This window comes from Pangasianodon hypophthalmus, chromosome 16 (genome assembly GCF_027358585.1).
Source record: "Pangasianodon hypophthalmus isolate fPanHyp1 chromosome 16, fPanHyp1.pri, whole genome shotgun sequence".
Classification (NCBI taxonomy): domain Eukaryota; kingdom Metazoa; phylum Chordata; class Actinopteri; order Siluriformes; family Pangasiidae; genus Pangasianodon; species Pangasianodon hypophthalmus.
In genome coordinates, this window is record NC_069725.1 from 23431995 (window position 1) to 23456541 (window position 24547).

Genomic DNA, 24547 nt, shown 5'->3' on the forward strand with positions numbered 1-24547 from the left:
ATTTTGCTAAAAAGTGGTAATTTCCCCAACATATGGAGACTTTTGGGACACCTTGTAGTATTTTTACACTTAAAAATGCTTTGCATGGCCTACAGTGCATGCTTTAATATACAGAATGAACCCAAGCTGTGAACGCTAAGATAAAAATAAAAGGCATTACCCAAGTTTTCCTTCTGCACAACTGAATCCTTTGTATTTGGATTGTGCAATATACTTGTACAGAAGTAAAGTCATTTCACTGAATTGACAGGGTCATGGTGGTGACCTTCAAAAGAAATCAAAGTAAGTTGTTTTGTGAGATTTTGTTCTCCTTATACACCGATTTCAAAAACTATTTTAACACGAAGAATGTTAAAAAGTTTTGAAATGCAACTAAGTGTTACATCCAAGTGAAATATACCAGAATATGATGTTTAGGCTAAAATTAAAAATAATCTTGTTAAAAGGAGTTCTGCTTGTCACTCAGAACGCCGATAGCTTCATTTTTACAGACTACAATATAACTACAATGATAAATCAACTTAAAATGATGATATATTGACATCAAACTATATTACATTCACATGAAATTATAATGTCAATTATGATATCAGTTTCAGTAAGCTTCTTCTTATACAGAAAAAGGAATGATTATGAAGCCAGCATTTGTTGATCTTATGATAAATTGACTTAATTCTAAGAGACAAATTAACATAAAAGTATAGTAAATCAGCATTAAATAATTATATTAGATTAACACAATTTCTTATAAATCAACATGGATGTAGTGATTTTTACCTACAGGGTTAACAAACAGTGCATGCTTTAATATACAGAATTAACCCATGCTGTGATCGCAAAAAGAAATGTTTCTTTCTGCACAACTGAATCCTTGTAAGGGGGAGCAGTGATTAAAGAAAGAAAGAAAGAAAGAAAGACTGTCTACAGTGTAATAAATCCTTTACCTCATTCACACACACTGTGTAAAATCTCCAACCTTCTGTAACTGATTCTTATTAAACTGTGTACAAGCGTACGTATGAGAGGATGCATTACATGACCAGTAGTGCAGGCTTTAATATACAGATTTAATTCATATAATATTTGATCTGATGGTGTCGAGACGCATCAAGCATGTTTGCCTCGCACCTCCGGGGTTAGGGGTCCGAATCCCGCCTCCGCCCTGTGTGCACGGAGCTTGCATGTTCACCCCATGCTTCAGGGGTTTCCTCTGGGCCCTCCAGTTTCCCTCCCAGTCCATCCAGGGTGTGTCCTGAGGCCCCTGGGATAAGCTCCAGGCTCCCCATGATCCTGCGCAGGATAAGCAGTACAGAGAATGGATGGATGGATGGATGGATGGAAAAGGGCAGGTTTGAAGAGTTTATTGCAGCGAGGCACTATACTGATGTCATGAAAACAAACATGAAAATATGGTGAAACATTTTTTTTGCAAGCATCACAGTAGATAATGTGGAGAAAGCAAAATGTGGAGAGCAGGGATTTTCCCATCAAAATGAGTGTAAATGTTGACTGCTGTTTGTACTGTATTTACAGTTGGAACCTTACATTCGCTACTTATACTTCCTTACATTCGCTACTTATACTTCCTGAGCTGTCTCTGAGTCACTACAGGATTTGCACAATCAGTGTCTAGGCTCTGTAGAAGTCAGGGAAGGACAAAGGCAATGTGCCAGCCACCTCGGCACTGACTGTAGCAGAGAGTCGGTCTTCAGTCTGGCTGTTCTCCGTGCTTTATGGAGTGTCACCAAAGCTGACATGAGCCGAGCTGATAAAACAGTGGAAGCCTCTTTTAAAATGTACTATGTCTGTAGACATGTCTGGGAAACAGTTGAGCTGCAATATTCAACTTTGGTTTCAGCAGTATCAGAAAGTGAGATAGATTTAGCCTTTACCAGACACAGATATCTCTGACAGGCTGAAAACGATCTGTGCCTCAATGCTGGAACTATGTAGAGAGAGTTCTGCTCTCTGGACCACCATCGACCTCATGGCTTGTGCATAGAAGCAGGTTGGCGCATACCTGCCATTGTCATTAGTTGCTTCGCCAGTGGAAGCGCTGTCGTCAATTAGAAACCTTCTTTTCTTCTCTCTGTCTTTTCTCCATTCCGATTTTTCATTTCATTTAACAACCACCTGTATATAAGTAAACTGCACTGAGCTTGGTCATTGTGTGAAATTGCACTAGTTTAAATTGACATTGCACTAATTCAATTGTCACATTCTTTCTTTCTTTCTTTCTTTCTTTCTTTTGCAGAAATAAGGAGAATTTGGAGATTTTTGGAGAATTCGTTTTTTTCTATTCCTTTATTTTTATTTTATTTTATTATTGTTAAGATTGTAAGAACTACATGGAAACCATTGTTTGTTTGTTTTTAAATAGTTAGTATTGAAATGACATTTCAAAAATAGCCGTTCATATTTCTGTCCTTTGAATTTCCCCCTAATTTAGGGAGATTTTCTTTATTAAAGAAAATCATACAAATGAAACTGATAGAAAAATTATATTTCCAGATTGTTCTGATAAACTACTGAAGGCTAAGAGCTAACAAATCCATACCAAATAATTTAATTATTACTTATTTGATTAATTATTGACCTGTCATTGAGGCTTATAATTATATTAGTTCATTAAAATATAATTATTACAGCTATGGTTCTAGTTGTGTAATAATTTACAGTCAGGAAATGAAAAGGAAATAAATGACGTATTGGAAAGCATCTGCACTCTTAATTTTTCATTTTTCCTCATTTATTCAGATTTTTCATTTAATTTATCCCCCATCATTACACAATTAAACTGAGCTGCCACACAAGCCATCTTGTGGAGTCTCACTGCTCCCTTGTGGAAATATCTTAACATTAACAACAATTCATTTGCCACATGCTTTTGTTGTTTCCAGAGGCAGACAGTGTGTTTTGCATGAACGCCAAGAAGTGTTTTCTGGCTCTTGTGAAGATTGATGAGATCATGAATTTAAATGAAAGTACCAGGACATATCAAACTGAAACCTGGTTGCCTCTGCCAGGAGTTTTTTTTTTTTTTTTTTAAATAAAATTATACAATATCCATGTATGTTTGAGGTCAAAATATATCACTCACTATATGTGTTATTCTTTTTATATATAAATGTATGTTTATTTTTATAATAATTTGGGAGGATGCTGTATTTCTCTCTATTTCTGTCTATAAAGGATAATTTATGGCATAAATTTATGGCATAATTATTTAATGTATAGTATAAAACTGATGTTCATCTCAGCATTATCTCCAAGCATGCTTCAGTGAAGTAAGCTTGTGAGCAGCTTTAATAAAATAAAATGCATAACCCGAGACTTGCCTCACGCACACTCCTGAAATATAGTGCGTCCCAAATATGCATTACGCGAGCAAAGCAATGTCACACCTGCGGCTTTACCTTCTGCCAATCACAAAGATCCACGTAGTTCAGTTGTTTGCTGATTTTCTTATCAGTATTTTTTTTTTTATTATTGAAACTTCATTTTGCATTGATTTATGCAAATGAGGCTTCAAAATGATGAAATGATTTCTCATGCGGTTTCTCTACTACAGCAATACAGCAACAATGAATTTGATAACAACAAAATCAGCTGGTGTCCCTAATTACCGTAATTCATCTTATAAGGTTTTAAAATATGCATGTCATACATTAACCAGAATACAATCATAAAATATCTTCATTACTCAAATCTGCAGCTGTTTCCATATAAGCGAGGTGTATTTATAGCTTGAAAGCACAGAAAAATAGAGATACAATAAAACTGGATTTCTCAGTGAAGCACAAAACAGACAAAATAGGAGAATCAGTTGAGTTCCCCAAAAGGGGATTAATATTTTTCATACTTTCATAAATGACAAAGAACTGATCAGCCACAAGCTCAGTGGAGGAGAAAACAGGAAAGCAGGAAGAACAGCATGAGGAAGAAACTCAGTGTAACGCTCTCAGCACCGTTACAGAGGTTCCCCTTACAGCACTTCACAGATACTTCTCTGCTGGTGATATTCATGCTGCTTAAACGCAGCCTTGATGATGAGGTATCACAGAAGTTTTTACTTGCACATCCTTTCAAAGTGACATTCCTGCCATTTATAACATCTGAAAGAGATACAAATTATTCATCTGAATAAATGCTAAATCCAATAAGTTCTTTCAAATGTTTCACTTCTAGATGTTCTCAGCTGCTTCAAATCTGGTATGTTTACATTCTCAATTGCTTCAGCAACACAGGGTCATATTCAGAGTCAAGTTATGCGCCTGTAGTGAGGATTTAATACTGAAATATATAACACATAACCAAGGTATGTCTCCATTCTGTACAATTATGAACTCAAACTTAAATGCATTTTTCTTGTTTTTCTTGTGTGGCTTCATTAAGTTGTGGTCACAATTAATAGTTGGTACATTATATTAAAAAGAAAACCTATATAATAGGAGTTTCTGCATCAAGTACTATTTTATAAGCAGCTGAATAATGAGGGTGAACCTTATTTTTAAACTGAACCAATTTTTCAATGATTAATAATTATAATCTGAATTTTTTTTTTTCACTGAAGCGTATTAAAATGTACCTCAGGCCACAAATGTGTGTTTAATAACACTCTACATCTACATATGTGTCTATTTAAAAAAAACAAATTATATATATATATATATATATATATATATATATATATATATATATATATATATATATATATATATATATATATATATTTATTTATTTATATGTACCTGTATAAGAGATGCAGTGATCTTCAATTCCCTCACAATGCACATTTCCTAAGCAGTTGTTTCCAACACAGAAGTAACACTGTTTCCCGTTGGGCTGCAGGTCTACAACTTAACAGAATATAAGAACATGAAACAGAGCCTTTCCTATAATTAACTGCATCAGTGTCCTGCTTGCAAAAGCTAAAACTTCTGTCTTATTTTTGATTGTTGCATGTTAATTTTGTTGAAAGAATATTACATAATGTGAGTGTGCAAAAGCTCTGGCTCTACCTGGAACTGGTCCACTGTTGCAGAGATCAGAATCGCAGCATATGGAGTTGAAGGTTGTTTTGGAAACTCCCAGGTTTAAACTGTAGCTGGTACACGCCCCAGTCTGACTGCATGACTTACCACTGTTTTCCATCATTACACTACCTACAGAACAGAGAAAATGATTTAATGGAGAAATGTCCAGGGTGTCCCTGTCCAGGGTGTCCCCTGCCTTGTGCCCCGAGTTCCCTGGGATAGGCTGAAGGATACCCTGAGTCCTTGTGTAGGATAAGTGGTACAGAAAATGGATGGATGGATGGTTTTATTCTGAGAGAATTTCTTACCCAGATATGCCACTTCCCTGAAGCTAAGACACCTCCCTGAACAGACCATGGTTGTGTTTGAGTTTTGGCAATTGTTGTGACAATTATAACATCTCAGTGTCAGAGCTGGAATGCAATGAGAAAAAAGAGATCTAATAACAAACATTGCATGAAATTCTAAAAATTGCCACACAGACTAGTCTTATATATCATTACACTCATCCATATACACTGACATTCAAATAAATTAAGATATCAGATTCTTGTTTTTGTCTTCTATCCTGAAGACTTTCCTTTTTCAGAAAACTTGGAGACTCCTTCCAACTTGGAAAAGACTGGAAACACCTTACACAAATGTTAAATAAACATCTCCTTACTTAAAACCACAAAAAACTTCAGTTTTCGTTGCTAAACAATGCATTTTTTTAGGTTTAGATTATGTGGAGCATTTATCTTACATGTCAGTGTGAATGAGTTGTTACTATAGAAATGATAAGTAAACACAGTAAACATTATAACACACTACACAAATTTTGCAGAGAAATATTCTGTACCTTTGGAGAAAGACAGACAGATGATTATGGAAGTGAGCTGCCACTTCATCATCGGTGGATTTGAGAAACTGTCGTTGTGATAAAAGCAGCAGAGATTCTGAATAACTGAGTCCACAGTATAGGGAATGGTTTTATAGTGAACAGCTTGGACTTGGGTCATACATTAACCAAAGAATGATGACGATAAAGTGATTATATAGCTCAATTCTGTAACTGTGGACCTCATATAAACAGTTTTATTATTTTATACGTTTCAAGCTTAGCATAATTCTGAGTGGTGGAGGTGCATGGGCTAGAGATTTACTGCACAACTGAGCAAAATTTGCAACATCCTATATTTACAGTGTTGGGAAATACAGCAAGTATTCAGAAAGTATTACAGTATATGATATTTTGCTTTTGTTATTTAGTATATTTCCAGTGCATAGATCCACTCGCACAATATCTTTTGACTTTGTACTTACAAATATGAACAAAAACATATGCATTCACGAGCATAAACAAAGATATGTATAAAAAACTAAATTGACAACATTTGACAATTAACAACATTAGTACTTTTCCCCTTAGTTACATTTTTTATATCTTTTTTTATAGCTTATGAATACATGCTTTTTTTGTTCATTTTTATAAATACAGAGTCAAAAGACTTGTAAATCCAGCATGTATCTAAATCTCAAACTAAAAAAGGTTGTGCTTTTGGTTGTCCTTTGGAGAAGACACAAGAAAAAAGAGTGCCATCTTACTGGTCGTGCTTTGAAAAGGTCTTTAAGCGCAATGGCAAGGCATCCAATCTATCCATAGGAAAATAATGACACCGTCGGCACACAGTGCTTTTGCTGCTGATCATCTCTAGGCAGCCACATCCTGTACTAGTCTTATATCTGCCCAATTAAGTCCAATACTTAAAGACTTTTTCGATACTGTGGTGGCCTCTGCAATTCTCTACGCTGTAGTCTGCTGGGTGGGAGGCAGTACAGAGCGGGACAGGAAGAGACTGAACAAGCTGGTTAGGAGAGCCAGCTCTGTCCTGGGCTGCCCACTGGACTCTGTGGAGGTGGTGGGCAAGAGGAGGATGTTAGCCAAGCTGACATCTATTATGAACAACACCTCTCACCCCCTGTCTGGGACTGTAGAGACCCTGTTTAGCTCTTTCAGCAGCAGACTGCTACACCCCCAGTGTAGGAAGGAGCGCTACCGCAGGCCATTCATACCAGTCAGACTTTACAACAGCGCATTACAGTGATGTTCAAATGTGCAATATTTTATAATTTTGTATAATTTTATTTCTTTTATTATTCCTAAGGTGTATATATAGTTATAGCTTTAACTTTTCTTTCTTCCTATCGTTAGTCTTTAAGACCTGCACTCTAACTGTCTGTGAGCTGCTGTGATAAGTGAATTTCCCCACTGTGGGATCAGTAAAGTTTATCTTTATCTTTATCTTTAATTAAATGATCTCTATATAAGTGTATATTTCCTGCCTGGGGACGTGCTGCTAGGTTCTGCTAGGAAACTTTGGGTCCTGGCATTCATGTGGATGCTATTTTGACACCTACCACCTACCTAAACACTGTTGCAGACCAAGTACACCCCTTCACGGCAACGGTATTCCCTAATGGAAGTGACCTCTTTCGGCAGGATAATGTGCCCTACCACACTGTAAAAATTGTTCAGGAATGGTTCGAAAGTCATGGAACATGACAAAGGTCAAGGTGTTGACTTGGCCTCCAAATTCCCCAGATCTCAATCCGATCGAACATCTGTGGCGTGTGCTGGTCATCAAGTCCGATCCATGGAGGCCCCACCTTGCAACTTACAGGACTTAAAGGATCTACTGTTAACGTCTTTGTGCCAGATAACAAAGCACACCTTCAGATGTCTAGTGGAGTCAATGCCTCGATGAGTCAGAGCTGTTTTGGCAGCAAAAGGGGGACCAACACAATATTAGGCACGTGGTCATAATGTTATGGCTGATCAGTGTACATATATATATAAGTATGAAAAAATTTGGAAGACATTATGCTAAAAAGTGGTAATTTCCCTAACATATGGAGACTTTTGGGACACCTTGTAGTATTTTTACACTTAAAAATGCTTTGCATGGCCTACAGTGCATGCTTTAATATACAGAATGAACCCAAGCTGTGAATGCTAAGAAAAAATTAAAAGGCATTACACAAGTTCCCCTTCAGGAACACAAGCTGCGTCGAAACGCTATGGGAACGCCTTCAGCATGACCGCACTCTGAATTACATGTGTAATCAGTCCAACGGATGGGCGAGACGTCACGGGCGGGGTGACGTAGCGACCCGGAAGCATAAAAGCCCGAGCGGCAAGCGCCGCGCTAGCTTTCTGTCATTCAGCAAGCGCTCTGTGTCATATTGTATGTCCATTGCCTGTCTATTTTGTGTTGTCTGAGGCATGCCTAAGGCCAAGGACAAATCCAAACATAAGGGCAAGAGCGGACAGCGTTTTAGGCTGTGTGTTCCTTCCTGCCCTATTACGGGCGGGGATACACACAGTCTTTGCGTTGTCTGCTTGGGAGCGGAGCACGCAGAGTTGGCTCTCGGGGGAGCCGGCTGCTCGCATTGCGAGCGTTTGCTGCTGCACGCGCTTTGCTCCCGGAAGGCTCTCTTCGAGGAGGGAGCCTTCACTCGCGTGCCTCGCGGTGCCGGCCCCGCTTCTGCCGAGGCAGAGCGGCGGTTGCGCTCGTGGGGCTCGCAGATGGATCTGGTGGAGGGAATGGAGACGGACGAGTCCCTTTCTCCTTCCTCATCCTCCAGATCCACTGTCCGCTCTCTGGGTTCGGAAGCCCGCTCTGCGGTTTCTTCCCCCCGGAGAGCGCGCTCGGCGGTCCGCCTGTCTTCCTCTGAGGAGGTTGACGTGGAGGGCGTCGACTCTGATTTGCCGCAGTCTCCTCAATATGAGGACAATACGTTGCTAAACTTAGCATTGACTGGCCTGCTGAAACGCGGGTTGAACCGCAGGGGTCGAAGCTAGATGAGCGCTTCCTGCGCAGTAAACCGCCACCTCCACGCCAGAGCCTGCCTTTTTTCCCCGACCTCCACACTGAGGTGTCGAGGTCATGGGGAAGGCCTTTTTCGGCCCGTTTATTTAGTCCCGCCTCCTCTTACTATGCTAACGTGGCAGGGCTGGACCATACTGGCTACAGGGCGATGCCCAGGGTTGAACAGACGCTAGCTAGCTATCTGTCCCCTGGTGCAGCATTGTCCCTGAAGGCTCCGGCACTGCCCACCAAGCTGCTGCGGACCACCTCGGCGCTGGTGGGCAAGGCGTACACGGCAGCGGGTCAGGCTGGTGCGTGTCTGCACACCATGGCGGTGTTATAGGCGTACCAGGCTGACCTGCTCAAAGAACTGGATGAGCACGGGGAGATGCCATCTGAGCACGTGACAGAGCTTAGGCGGGCCGCTGATCTTTCTTTCCGCGCCACCAAGGAGACCGCCCGTGCTATCGGCCGGTCTATGGCAGTCCTGGTGGAGGCGGAGAGACACCTCTGGCTGACCCTGTCTGACATGAAAGAGTGGGACAGGGTCGTTCTTATGGACGCCCCGCTGGCGCCCTCTGGTCTGTTCGGCAACGCTGTTAGCTCCGTCGTCGACAGGTACCAGCAGGCTCGTACGCAGGGGGCGGTTTCTCCCTCGCCGCTCTCTGGCTCGTGGGGCTGCTGGGCGGGGGCAGCCCCCTCCATGTACTGCCTCTCACAGGGAGGCACAGAAACAGAGCGTCACCTCCCGTGCTCCCCCGCGGTGGGACCGGGAGTCTCGGCGGTGCTCTGGGCCCGGTCCCTCTGACACGAAGACGGGTCTGAGGACCGTTCTTTTGTCGAGGAGGGCCATGGCTAAGAAGCCCTGACGCCTTGGGCCCAGGGCTTCCGAGGGCAGGCCCCTCTGGGGCGGGACGGTGTACACCTCATTATACGGTGTCTCGTCTCAGTGCCCTCGGGAGGTCGATCCTCCAACCCTGCCACCAGTGGTGCTTCAGGGCGCATCGGTCTCTGGCGAGCGTTTCTCCCAGTTCTCGCCCGGGAACGTAGCGGGTCTGGGAGGCTCGCGGCCTCTTTGGAGGCCTTCGGAGCAGCTAGTTCGGTCGTTCCCTGTCGGTTCGCCGCCTCAGGGCACCAAGCTAGCCGCTCTCGCTGTACCAGAGGTCAGTCTCAAGAGGCTGATCCCCTTAGTGAGCTATTTGGCAGCGTGGACACTTCTGCCGAATGTGTCTCAATCCTGCGTACTGTAGAGAGAGGCTACCGAATTCAGTTCGGCTCTCCTCCGCCTCGCTTTTCCGGGGTTCTTCCCACTCTGGTGGGTCCCGAGCAGGCTCTGATAATGGAACAGGAGGTACACACTCTCCTGAGGAAGGAGGCCATCGAGGTGGTCCCTCCTCAAGACAGAGAGTCCGGGCTCTACAGCCGGTACTTCATTGTTCCCAAGAAGGGTGGAGGGCTGCGTCCCATTTTGGACTTGCGGCAGGTGAACCTCTCAGTCGCACGACTGAAGTTCAGGATGCTCACGGTAACACAGGTCGTGTCTCAGATCAGCTCCAAGGACTGGTTTGTCACAATCGACCTAAGAGATGCATATTTCCATATATCCATCCTTCCTCAACACAGGAAGTTCCTGAGGTTCGCTTTTGGGGGCCAAGCTTACCAATATCGGGTTCTTCCGTTCGGCCTAGCACTCTCACCCCGCACCTTCACGAAGTGTGTGGATGCTGCTCTGACTCCGGGGCATCCGCATACTGAATTATATCGACGACTGGTTGATATTAGCTCGATCGGAGCAGATGGCGGTTCAGCATCGAGATGTCGTTCTGACCCATATGAAAGACCTGGGGCTAAGACTAAACGCCGAGAAAAGTGTGCTTTCTCCAGTACAGAGAATCACTTATCTGGGCGCGGTGTGGGATTCGATCACGATGCAGGCACGCCTGTCTCCTGCTCGGATCGAGTCGATCCTCACAGCAGTCGCGAGAGTGAGAGAAGGCCAGTCACTCACTGTGAAGCAGTTTCAGAGACTGCTGGGTCTGATGGCAGCTGCGTCCAACGTAATACCTTTTGGTCTGCTGGACATGAGACCCCTACAGTGGTGGCTCAAGACCGGGGGTTCTCCCTGAGGGGAAACCTGCTCCGCATGATCAAGGTCATGCGGCGGTGCCTACGTGCCTTAGACGTGTGGAGGGAACCTGGGTTCTTGTCTCAGGCCCCGGTGCTGGGAGCTCCTTGTCGCCACGTAACGCTAGCGACGGATGCATTCTCTTACTGGATGGGGAGTCCAGTGTGGTCCCAGGGGAAACTCCTCTTGCTGAGAGCAGTTTATATCCCTGGCTGTCTCAATATGGGAGCAGACGCCCTGTCGAGGCAGGGGCCGATGCCCGGCTAATGGAGGCTCCACCCCGAGGTGGTGGAGCAGATATGGCGTATGTTCGGCCGAGCTCAGGTGGATCTGTTTGCGACTCAGGAGACATCGCACTGTCTCCTCTGGTTCTCTCTGACTCATCCAGCTCCCCTAAAACTGGATGCTATGGTACAGACGTGGCTGCGTCTGTACGCCTTTCCCCCGGTCGCTCTGTTCTGGAGAGAGTGCGCCGGGACGGGGTCCGCTTGCTGCCAGTAGCCCGTTCTGGCCGGGCTGAGTATGGTTCTCGGACCTGATTTCCCTTCTCGATGGCTCTCCATGGGAGATTCCCGTCAGGAGGGACCTCCTCTCACAGGCGGGGGGCGACATCCTTCACCCCCGCCTGGAGTTGTGGAAGCTGTGGGTGTGGCCTCTGAGGGGGCACAACTCAGAGCTTCCGGTCTCTCAGCCGAGGTTGTTGAGACCATCCTCCAGTCCAGAGCTCCCTCAACGAGGAAACTGTACGCCCTGAAGTGGAAACTTTTCACTTCCTGGTGCGGAGACCGCCGGCTCGACCCTGTTCACTGCCCAGTTGGTACAGTGCTGGAGTTCCTGCAGGCCGTCTCTCCGCAGGGCTGACCCACTCCACCCTGAAGGTCTACGTGGCGGCTATTGCGGCCTGCCACGCCCCTCTCGGTGGCCAGTCAGTGGGCAGGCACCCCCTGGTTACACGTTTCCTCCGCGGTGCGCTGAGGCTCAGACCTCCAGTGCGATCTTTGGTCCCGCCTTGGGACCTGGCCTGGTTTTAGAGGCTCTTTTAGAGGCTCTCTGTAAACCCCCCGTCGAGCCTATAGAGGAGATTTCGGACCATCTTTTGACATTGAAAACTGCCTTTCTCTTGGCTATTTCCTCTCTTAGGAGAGTGGGGGATCTTCAGGCCCTCTCTGTGGCCCCCTCTTACTTAGACTTTGCGCCCGGTCTGGCCAAAGCGTTCTTGTACCCCTGAGCGGGGTACGTACCGAATGTTCCCTCATCGGCACCATGGCCGGTAGTGCTGCAGGCCTTCTGTCCTCCTCCCTTTTGGGAGCCCGACCATCGGAAGCTTAACTATACGTGTCCAGTGTGAGCACTGGATGCGTACGTCCACAGAGCTGCCCTGTGGAGGAGGGCGGACCAATTGTTTGTATGCTTTGGTCCCCCGAAGAGGGGTCTTCCTGCTACCAAGCAGACCCTCAGCCGGTGGCTTATGAGTCCTCTGGTCTCCCCTCACCCTTGGGGGTCAAGGCTCACTCTACCCGAGGTGTGGCGGCCTCGAAGGCCTTTCTGGCAGGTGTGTCCATGCAGGACATCTGCAACGCGGCGGGTTGGTCCACGCCCCTGACGTTTGCCAGGTTCTACAGCCTGGATATGCGAGCCACTCCTGGCTCTTTTGTCCTTTTGCCTTAACCTGTGCCTTTTCCACACTAGGCAGGGATTTGTAAGTCTGGCGGCGTGGGCATACTCGTTCCCATAGCGTTTTGACACAGCTCGAGTTCCTGAAGGGGAACGTCTCCAGGTTACGCATGTAAACATGGTTCCCTGAGGGAACGAGACGCTGCGTCTCAGTGCCACACTTCCGGCATCCCTGCTGCGCTTGCCTCATTTCTCAGAAGCTAGCGCGGCGCTTGCCGCTCAGGCTTTTATGCTTCCGGGTCGCTACGTCACCCTGCCCGTGACGTCTCGCCCATCCATTGGACTGATTACAAACGTGATTCAGAGCGCGGTCACGCTGAAGGTGTTCCCATAGCGTTTCGACGCAGTGTCACGTTCCCTCGGGGAACCATGGTTACATGCGTAACCTGGAGACGTTTTCCTTCTGCACAACTGAATCCTTGTAGGGGGACAGTGAATAAAAATAAATAAATAAATAAATAAATAAATAACCATTTTTTTAGCCAGATCATTCTGGCTTCACTTTTCCAGCCCTGTCTGGGTCAAAGCCACTAAGATCATATTTTCCACTATACTGATGTCTGATATGAACAATAACTGACACTCTTAACCTGTATATGCATGATTTTTTGCATTGTGCTGCTGCCAGTTGTTTGGCTGATTGGATAATTGCATAAATGTGCAGTGATACAGGTGTTTATACAAGTGGCTGGTGAATGTATATATTACTATTCATACAGAAGTCATGAAAACAAACACGAAAATATGCCGAAGCATTTTTTTTGCAAGCATCACTGTAGATAATGTGGAGAAAGCAAAATGTGGAGAGCAGGGATTTTCCCATCAAAATGAATATAAATGTTGACTGCTGTGTATACTGTATTTACAGTTGGTACCTTTGATTCATTGATTAATAGATTAATAAAGCAAGATAACTATACTAGCTACGTACACTCATTAGAAGCGCACCTTAGGATGGGGCTGAGGAATTGTATGAGCCGATCATTTAGATTTGTCCCAACTGAATTTGAATTATCATTCAATTATGAACACACACAGCAAATGCAATTGCAAATACATGTTTAAATTAGCATTGTCTCATTAGCATTTGAGTTTGTATGAAGACCGGAATATGCTGTCATAAAGCTTTGATTTGGTGGTGTGAGAGCATAAAAGACTCAGCAACATGTGATTAAAACAAAACCAGGTTTAGTGTTCTATTCCCATGTCCTTAACTGACGTATAACGTGCAGTCACCGGCCGGGTGAGAAGATGAGATCGTCAAGATTTCTAGGAAAATCTAGAAAAATTGTAAGGAGGAAAAATTAAGACCTTTTTGGAAGTATTTAATTTCAATATTTTCCAAAATTTGAGTAAATACCCTGCATAATAATAAAGCTGGATGTTCATAACTGCACAACTTCAGCAGTCCTCCAGCAGTCGCTAGTCATCCTCATGATCATTTGCATGCTTTTACCCAAAGCTAAGGAGTCTCACGTATTTCCATGTGTGTGTGTGAGACATACAATTCAATAAAATGAAATAGAATTAAATAATAATTATTGTTGGTTTCATTTTGGTGACATATGTGACCATCTATGTTGAGTTTGATTTTATTATTTTATTTCTTTCTTTAGCTGATGCTGGCCAACTGAGCTGTTACATCTGTAATCCCACGAACTGTGAACATTTTTTTAATGTGACCTGTCAGTTAGGTTCCGATTACTGCCTCACTGCATTGGTATATTATACAGTACATCTGCTCATTTGCTTGATGCAGGATACAGCTAAGCTGAAGGGTTTTGCTGAATGACCCAGACAAGGCAGTTTGATGGTGCTGGGATATGAACACATGGCATTCTTATCTGTGACTTGATAAGATCTGTGACTGATTGAACCCTAGTTTCCAGTAAAGTACTGTAAAATGTAGCTTTTTTACAGTGTAGGTATTCATAAAGAGCCTGTACTTTTTGGATCTTAACAGACCAAAGTTCACTCCGGTAGTGTAGAGCGAGACCATTCAGTGCTTTATAGTTCTTTTTAATAGTATTTTATAATCGATGTGAAATTTTACTGGGAGTCAATGCAGTATGGATATAAAGTGCTTATGTGCTTGGTAAACATGTTCTTCCCAAACATGAGCATTACTATAGACTTGGCATCTCTCTCTGCTGCTGTAAGAGGCAAAGTTTGAAACTTGGTAGTGGGAGTCGCAACTTTTTTTTTTTTTATAGCACAATACACGCTTCAGCTCTTGGTGACTCTTTCCTGTTAGCTAGAGTTTCTGTGATTTTCTGGTTAATTTTCTGTTGTTCTTTCCAGAGCCTTGCATCTTGAGGAACTGAATTGTTGGAAAGGTGGAGTTCCACTATATGACAATATCACACTGAATGTCACTGAGCTCTTCAGTACAATCTGTACTGCCAGTGATTGTCTATAGAGACTGAATAGCGCTATGCTTAATTTACACACCAGTTAGCAATGAGTGTGATTGAAATAGCCAACCCATATTTATATTTATAAGGGACCAGAAACAAATCTCACGGCAAAGACTGAGGCATTTTGAAGTGGATGGTTTGTTTAGGTGAGGTTGATAAAATTACATGAATCATATTGCTTAGTTAAAGTCATGATGCTGCAGTTATATACACTGAAAGCACATTTTTATTTGAATACAAAGCAAGGGAGAAAACATCCTCTAATAAAAGTGGGAGTACAGGTGTCCTACTTGTTCATGTGCTCAGGTACTATATGTCCTCATCTGTACACTTTTCTCAAACAGGTCAGCTTCCAAAACTTCAATTTTCATGCTAATGCCACCATCAACACCACTGCCCTCATTGTCTCGTAGATCACTAGCTGAGATGAATTTCTGTCATAACTCAGCACAACAGTGTTGTATACCTTCACTGCATTCTGGAACTTTGTGTCCAGTGTTTGCTGCAACATCATCACTACTTCTATGCTGGATTTCTCATTAATACAACATTGAATGTCTCTGGAGAATGGTGAGTGAGAAACAAAGCTCTGAGCTCTTTCATTGTTTGAACTGTCAAGGTAAGTCGCAACATAAACAAGATTCTTGACCCCAAACACCCGGTTCCCCAACCACCAGCCCCAAAACATGACACTCAAGCAGAAGTATTAGCCAACACTTTAGCATCTGTGTTTCCCTTTTCCGCAGGTCCAACTGGCAGCATGCTGTTCATCAGCACACCTGTAAATGATCAATGAGAAGGGAGGGAGGGAGGCAGAGAGAGAGAAAGCGAGACAGACACACCAACTACCCAGCACGCTACAAGAAAGACAGGAAGAGCAGCACGAACACACCAACATGGGCGCACAACCCGTACGAGAGAAATAGGGAAAACTGAACTGCCAAAAATCAGACATAGTGAACTGCAAACCACATTACGTCCCAGGACGTTCCAGAGTTAAACCTGACCATTATCACTTGTTGGAGATCATTTAATATTTTTTTCTCCTAATAAATGCGATTAAAACAACAGCAATAACAGTGTCTCCCTGTGACATCAGAGCCACACACAATGGCTAACGTTTCACAAGAATAATGACATAGATCAACTGTTTGCACTTGTTTTCAGGTTTAATTAAGCTGCATTCGGTGTGAAAAGTTTTTCTGCTGGAAAAACACACCATTTAAACACCAAGTGCTTTTCTCTTTGAAGAGCGAGAATCATGTAGAAAAGGCTGGAAAAAATGTGTCTTATTACATATCTGAGAACATGTCTTTCTTATTGTTTAATGTTAATCTTCTTTTTGATGACTGTTATAATAATCTCATTTGTAAAAATCAATCTCGTTTGTAAAAAAATATTACATGTAATACATTTGTAATATCCCTCTGAATGAAAATGATTTATTTTGTAATTCAGCTTAAATTTTAAAATAGATTTCTACAGGTAATGTAGCACTTAAAATATATAAATAGAATTATTAATATTATATATTCTCATTGCTTTTCTTGCATTTGTTGACAATTTTAAACTTGTTAATCAACCTGATGTTATACACTGCCTGGCCAAAAAAAGGTCGCTGTTTGGGTTTAAATAAGCAAATACTTAAGAGCCTGTGATTGGATCATTACTGCAGTGAATAATATGTTTCAGCTGGCAACAGTTCTTTTAACCTTAACTGATGCAGTGTGTAGCTTCTCATTTCTTAAACAACCATGGCAGATTACGTATCCCATGGTCGTGGAAAAGATGTTACTGCAGGGGAAATGATAATGATAATGATCTGGAAAATTGTTGGTCTGCATCGAGCAAAGAAAACAACTAAGGAGATTGCTGAAATCACTGGAACTGGGTTATGAAATGTCCAGTGCACTATTAAAGCCTGGAAGGATAGTGGTGAACCGTCAACTTTACAGCAGAAATGTAGTCGGGAAAAAAATCTTGAATGATCGTGATCGGAGATCTTTAAAATGCCTGGTGATGTCACATCGTAAAAAAATCGACAGGAGAACTCACGGCTATGTTTAATAGTGAAAGTAAGAGCATTTCCACACGCACAATGTGATGAGAACTTACAGGATTTGGTCTAAACAGCTGTGTGGCCACAAGAAAGCCATTTGTTAGTGAGATTAATTGGAAAAAATGACTTCAATTTGCTAGGGAGCATAAAGACTGGACTGTGGAGCAATGGAAAAAGGTCATGTGGTCTGATAAAATCAGATTTACCCTATTCCAAAGCAATGGGCGTGTCAGGGTAAGAAGGGAAATGCATGAAGTGATTCGCCTCAAATTCATTTGAAATGTTTTTATGATTTTATCTAAAAGAAGATAAAAAGTAGTTGATGCACGTTTTCCTTTGCTGGGACATGTAGGGGAAATGGGTTATACAGGAAGCACCAAATGCAAGGTCCATACCAGCACTAGAGGTGCTTCACTGTACATTTAATGAATCATTCTCATACAGTAATCAGTCATAATTACAAAATGGAATTGTAATTAAAAAAGAAAATCAAACTTTTAAATATATCAACAATGATTAAAACGTAAAATTTAACTGAGAGCAAAAATAATCAGTGACATTCTGAAGGCTTACTTCTGAATAGTGTGGGTTCTTGTAATATCAATATAATAACCACAACAGGACAGTAAAATGGGTTTTATTGAAGTATCGGGAAATAGAGAAACACCAGTTAACCACTGACTAACTTTCAAAATCTAATTCTAAATAGTGAAAAATGAAAAGAAAGGATTTGTATGTGTGTGTGTTTGCATGCATGTGTGTGAGAGAGGGTTTGTGTTCATCTCTAGGTGTGGATGTGCACTCTGTCCTATACAGTGTGTGTCAATGTGCGCATTCGTGCTAAGCTTGTGGGAGTGTATTCATGGCCGTGCTTCCTCGTGTGTGAAACAGGAGCACTACAAGGAAAGAAATATGATGTGGAGTTCAAAGACTCTACACGTGGTGGAGAGCAAGCGATAGAAATTATAAGGAATGTTAGTATAACGAAATAAGTTGCACAGTACAGTAACGTTAATGAGAATAACTTTACAGAGTTTGGAGCTTTGAGAAAAAAAATGCAGCTCACTATTTGAGTGTGAGATTGCATGCAAAGATAAGAGAGAGAAATCAGAGGGGGAGGGGAGATTCAAAGCGGTGTGCCCGATTTGCTGTCTAAAAGAATGCTGGCTCTTTAGGCGGTTTACACAACACGTACTAAGCAATATCTTTTCCTGCGAAGATGTACCTTTCTACTTGAGTTTGAGGTCGTCATGTGGCGTGAGCCTCTGAAGCTGGGCTTTGTGTGCTCTGAATGAGCAGCGATGCAGTCTTTAGAAGAGTTGTGCTCATGCTGAGAATCAGTCAAGGATTCGGTCTGAATAAGTGGCCATGCAGTGCGTTGAGTTTGTCTTCATGCAGATTTGCAGCTTTTCAGGTTCATTAGTCATGGCTTCATTTCCTTGTGCAGTTCAGTCAAATTATAACTCGCAGAGGTCCGGCCTCTTTGGAGAGGGAAGGTGTTGTGGTTCCAAGTACATTCACTGCTTTCCTTACATTCTTAGTAGGATAATTTAGCACCTCTCACATCGGAAAAAAAAAACCGTTGCCAAAAGAGACCGGTATGACTGGAGATCAGTATCAAGTATCACAAATAGTTATATTTTCCTCAAATGAACTACGTTAATATTACACAAATAAACCTGAAGTGATATTTAATCAACACTGCTCATAATAATAATGTTATCTTTTTTAGTACATCTTTCGAACCACCCTTTCTATTTTAAATTTGTTATTTAACATGTTAGAAAGACAGCAAGAGATCAAATACAAATGAAGACTATTGTGTTTTCATTTCGACATTTTCATTACGCCTGTTTTTCTGCCACCAGGGCAGAGGTCACAGTACAGTAATGCAGCAAAAGTGTGACAAGGTGAATACACTTCCTATGAATGCTGTACATATCATTCTGTGGTTTGTGGTTTCTCTGTCATACAAGCAACACTAAATTCAATTATTATTATTATTTCCAAAACAATTCGTTTGTGGTTTGTGGTTTCTCTGTCTATTAACTAATATTATTATTATTAATTGTGGAGGGCTGATAGATGGAAGCCCTACCTGACAAAAATAAAACATCCAAGCCTGCCTAAATCACCCAAACCATGTGGCAAAATGTGTTATATTCTGATAAAACCAAGGTAGAACATCCATCCATCCATCCATCCTCTGTACCACTTATCCTACACAGGGTCACTGGGGAGCCTGAAGCCCAGGGGACTCGGGGCACAAGGCAGGGGACACCCTGGATGGAGTGCCAACCCATTGCAGAGCACAAATCGCACACATATACATACACTATGGACAATCTGGAAATGCCAGTCGGCCTACAACATGTCTTTGGACTGGAGGAGGAAACTGGAGTTCCCAGAGGAAACCCCTGAAGTATGGGGCGAACACACAGGGTGGAGGTGGGATTCGAGCCCCCAACCCTGTCGGTGCAAGGTAAACATGCTAACCACTAAGCCACTGTGCCCCCTGAGGTAGATGAGATTTGGTGCAAACACTATTCTTCTTCTTCTTCTTCTATTATTATTATTGTTATTATTATTATTATTATTATTATTATTATTATTTTTATTTATTTATTTTTTTTAATTAACCTTCAAAACCATTGTAGGCTGAGTTACATTGTGAGCTGATTCACTGATCTATACTGTGAATGCTAAATATAAACTATTATCATGAGTTCATTGTAAAGGGGCCATAATAACTCATCAGTTAAATCTCAATAAAAGAAAAAAAAAAACGGTTTTCCTTTAGCAAAAGACCTTTTGTTTAGCACTGTACAATAGCAAAGTCATTTCAAAGAATGGGCGAGATCAAAGTAATGATATTGAAAAGAAATGAACGTAAAGCAGGATTAGGGGTTGTGTAATATAGCCCTCCCTCTGTGCATCCACCCCACTGTCCATTACTACAAAACTGCACGTCTTTCACCTGCTTCATGTGAAATCCTGCTTCACCTTCATCTCCTCAGCCTCTCCAATCCAACGACAATGAAGTTCCAACTCACACTGCTGCTCATCTCTATGCTTTTCTCTGAAGGTAAGAAATGTCACATTTTGTGAGTGGAGTTTTAAGTGGAATTCATTTGAAAAGAAAAAAAAAAAAACAGTAGTTCCTTGGTGTATGTTGTTTATCTGGTGGTATGATTTTTATTTGTTTTTCTTTCAGTGTTATCGTTAATGTGTCAGCAGTGCATTTCATTGGGAATCATACCATGCACAAGTACACAGATAAACTGTTCAAACCAGTGTGCAAGTGCAACTGTTTCTGTGTACACAAGTAAGTGAATGTATATACGTTTTGTATATATATGTTTTCCTTATATGTAAAGCATACATCATGGCCCACAATATCATATGTAATGTGTAAATTAAAAATGCATCAATACTGATAATGCTACCCAAGCATCGGTCTGATACTGTGTTCATTTACTTGTAAAAATGTTCCGCTACTCACATCCGATACCATGTGATACTGTACTGTGTGACATAAGCCGAGTTTACTTTGTCAAATTTCATGATTAATAATTAAATCACAAGCAAGCAAACCGTGAAATAAAGTTACTCATTTATTTGAAAAAATAGTATTGATATATTCCTAATATAAATAGAAATTTTGTAAGTACAAGTACATTTACCTATCACTGTGGCATGTGTAATGTTTTACAGGTGTTACAAAAGTAATAAATGTTAGTATGCAAACTTGCAGCATGCCAGACATGTGTGTAAATGGAAGCCTAAACACAGGAACAGTGAACCTGATCAACAGTGCCAAATGCTGCAGCACTGATCTCTGCAACAACGAAACACTTCCAGGTAAAACAAAGCTCAAATCTCATTCTCAAAAGGTTTAGATCAGGAGAGGGGGGCAAAAGAATTTCCAAAACATTAGCTCTACCAGGGATCACTGTGAAAGCCATCGGCAACAAGTGGAGATAATGGGTCACCACAGTGACATCAACAAGAACAGGATGTCCCTCCGAAACTGATGAAAGGACAAGAAGAAAAGCCATCAGGGAGGGGGACAAGAGACAGCAACGTTAAAGGAGCTGCAAGAATATCTGGCAAGGACCGATCACTCCCTGCATGTGACAACAATCTCTCGCATTCTTCACATGTCTCTGCTATGGGGTAGGATGAAGAGACAGAGACCCTTTCTCATGGAGAACATCCAGGCCACCTAAATTACCCGAAAACTGTGTTATTGTCTGATGAGATCAAGGTAGAACCTTTTGGGCATAATTCTAAAAGATATGTTTGTGCAAAAGCAAAACAGCATATTACCAAAAGAACACCATGCCCATGCTGAAGCATGGTGGTGGCAGCATCATGCTATGGGGCTGCTTCTCTTCAGCAGGGACTGGGGCTCTAGTACAGATAGAGGAAATAATGGATAGAACCAAATACAGAATGAACTATTTTGGCACAAAATCTGCCCCTTTTAGGCTGCTGAAGTAATGTTAATGGCACAACGCACCAATCAAGCCAAAGGAATGTCTTTAGAAGAAGAAGATCAACGTTTTGGAACGTCGCAGTCAGAGCCCAGATCTGAATCCGATCGAAACACCTGTAGAATGACTTGAAGAGAGCTGCACAGGAGATCCCCTCACAATCTGACACATGTGGAGCATTTTTTCAAGGAAGAGTGGAATAAAATTGCCAGATGAAGATGTGTTAAGTTGGTAGACCTTTACCCAAAAACATTTAGTGCTGCATTACAAGCAAAAGGTGCTTTAAAAAAGTATTAGTTAAGCGGTGTGCACACTTGTGCAAGCAGATTATTTTAAAACCTTACCATTTGTTTTTCACTTGATGTTGTTGGTTGCTATATCTCATTAAAGCTGGGAAAAGATCTGACATTATTTTGCTTTTTTTTGTTTTTTTTCTCACAAATGTAACTATCAGTGATATTAACAGAGAGCTTATTTATTTCACATTCAAAATTTAAACTTAATTATTTTATCTTGAAATAAAATAATTGTTCGTTACTTGTACATTGTTTGCATGTTAGCAGGCTTGTGTCCTATTAGTCGGTATCAAAGTGTGTATATTTGTTGTTGTTACATTCGGCTGAATCAGAAAAATTAGATGAAGTTGAGATTCATAATGAGTATTTCATCTCTGATAACAATGGAAATTATGCATATTTATATTCATATTTTATAGTCTAATGATAATGATTATTGTTGGACAGTGTATATAATGAGATACTTGATTGATTTTATTGTTTTGTTAAGCTCTGCCACAGCAGTCCCCCAATGGCATGATGTGCTACACATGTGATCCTAAAGGCTGCTCGAGAGCATTGAGCTGTGTGGGAGATCAGAATTTCTGCATTTCTATGTCAGGTGAATATCGCTTATTTCAATCACTGGATTGAACTCAGACAGGTTGAAGAAAAAAAAATAAAAGAGGGAAATGCAGATTTTAATTTGCTGCTGGGTGATTGGCTGAAAAATAAAAACAAATTGACCAATCTGATATGATACTATATTCCTACAAGTATAAATGAACAAAGGTTGCGTGCTCTCATTTGATTTCTCTCGAATTATGGTTTAAAATTTTTTTTTTTTTACAGATTCCACCCAACACATAACTGTCAGAACATTTCATACGACTAGGCCTGTGCTCTCTGTTATAAATTTCAGAATGTGAAACTGTGATGACTCACTCTTAAAGTGACCCTTAAAGTTATTTTTTTTTTTTTTAAGTAAGGAATAAAACACCACATGTTGTGTTATGAGAAAATAATCAGTGATGTTGCGGCGTGATAAAGTGGAGATACTGTTACCACCAAAAAGTTGATTATTTTCCCATAACGGCACATCTGATAACATTTTATTCCTCTTACACGACAATTTGCCAAGACTAACCCTTTTTTATTTATTAAACAGCACATCACCACATATTTTTTATCTGCTTATAGTAACATTTCTTTTTTGTGAAACAAGTTCGTTCCTGTTACTTTTTAGCAGCTATAAACAGTCATTCCCTCAACTGCTCTCTCTTTTTCTCCTTTGTCCTGTGGCAAAGAAAACTTTATGCTGTATATATATATATATATCCAGTAATGTGCAAAAGTTTTCTACAGAAAAAACAAGAAACACTTCTACAGATACGCCTGGACTAAAGAGCAGTTAACAGTAGGAAAAAACAATACAAATCTATATTTGGTGTGACCACACCCTGCATTTCAAACTGCGTCAGTTCTACGAGGTACACTCATGTTGTTTAATAAGGAAATTAGCTGTCTTTTTAATCATGCATCTTGGAAAACCTTCCACAGATCTCCTGAACAACACTATGTTTTTATCTAAAACAGCGCTACATAAAATGCTACTTTCTTTAATAACATTCAAACATTTCTTGTTTATGGAAAGTAAATGGAAACCTAAAATTTGCTTTTTCTGCTTACACACTAATGCTTCTGCATGACACAAAATAAACATCTAAGACAAAAGTTATTGAAAACTTTGTTCACTTTCTATTCTCTCTCTCTCTCTCTCTCTCTCTCTCTCTCAGTTCAACAAGGGGACAGCACCGTGTCTATGAAAGGATGTGCATCCAAGAGCATTTGTGATACGGTTAGACCAAGCTCTCAGGGATTTGCAGTGGTGAGTGTGCAGTGTTGTGAGGGAAATCTGTGTAACAGTGCCGAGAGCTTTACACTGAGTTTCCTCCTAACGCTCGTCCATCTGCTGTCCTCCATCCTCTTCTACTGAACTCCGCTGATTATACAGCTCACTGAAATGCTTTATGCACGAGACAAGAAACAGAAATAAAATATTCTTTTAAGGTGTTGATTGAAGAATTTGCACTTTTTCCCCCTCGTTCTGTTAGCCTCAGCTCTGCTGCGTTGCGGTAGATTGTCCTTGTCTTTGTTTGGCAGTTAAGAAGACTGAACAGAAAAATCCACATAAATGGACCAACGAGAAAATTAATCATTGTAATTAAGGTCTACTTTTTTTCCTGCTATCCACGGTTTATCCAGAGTTTATCAAGCTTAAATAATAAAGCAAACTTGCTTAATATTTATGAATATTTAACTTGCTTAATATTTATGAATATTTATTTTGTTGTTACAAGGATAAGATGAAATCCAGGGCCCTTTTCTTCAGATGTGGGTTACTTATTGAGCCAGACTGCACTGTTGATGAATTGACACAATCTCCTTTTGGTCCTTGGCAAATCTTTTGGTCACTACCGATAGCTCATGACCATAGGTGAGGACAGGGACATACCCAGCTGCTTCACACTCACCAGCAAAATGTCTGAGTGTGTATGATGGCAAAAGAACATCATCTGCAAATAACAGGTTACTTTTTGCCCCACAGACTGGA

At 41.5% G+C, this 24547-nt stretch overlaps 2 protein-coding genes across 3 annotated transcripts; one reads left to right on the top strand and one right to left on the bottom strand.

Moving 5' to 3' along the window:
• Nucleotides 1-3710: 3710 nt before the first annotated feature.
• Nucleotides 3711-18581, bottom strand: LOC113530415 (urokinase plasminogen activator surface receptor). Of its 2 annotated transcripts, none has more exons than XM_053240549.1 (5): nucleotides 18388-18581; nucleotides 5345-5449; nucleotides 5022-5165; nucleotides 4752-4859; nucleotides 3711-4115 (listed from the first exon to the last, which is right to left on the bottom strand). In XM_053240549.1, exons 2-5 carry the CDS (start codon nucleotides 5391-5393, stop codon nucleotides 3898-3900), a joined length of 519 nt encoding a protein of 172 aa, XP_053096524.1. In that variant the 5' UTR covers nucleotides 5394-5449; nucleotides 18388-18581; the 3' UTR covers nucleotides 3711-3897. The 2 variants fall into 2 exon arrangements, with proteins under 2 accessions (XP_053096524.1, XP_034167578.2); XM_034311687.2 differs by lacking the exon at nucleotides 18388-18581 and adding an exon at nucleotides 5878-5961.
• A 1585-nt stretch (nucleotides 18582-20166) lies between these two features.
• LOC113530556 (phospholipase A2 inhibitor and Ly6/PLAUR domain-containing protein-like) lies at nucleotides 20167-24169 on the top strand. Its single transcript, XM_034311598.2, has 5 exons — nucleotides 20167-20247; nucleotides 20377-20487; nucleotides 20877-21023; nucleotides 22445-22555; nucleotides 23730-24169. The coding sequence occupies exons 1-5, from the start codon at nucleotides 20199-20201 to the stop codon at nucleotides 23927-23929; spliced, it is 618 nt and encodes a 205-aa protein (XP_034167489.2). The 5' UTR covers nucleotides 20167-20198; the 3' UTR covers nucleotides 23930-24169.
• Nucleotides 24170-24547: the final 378 nt, after the last annotated feature.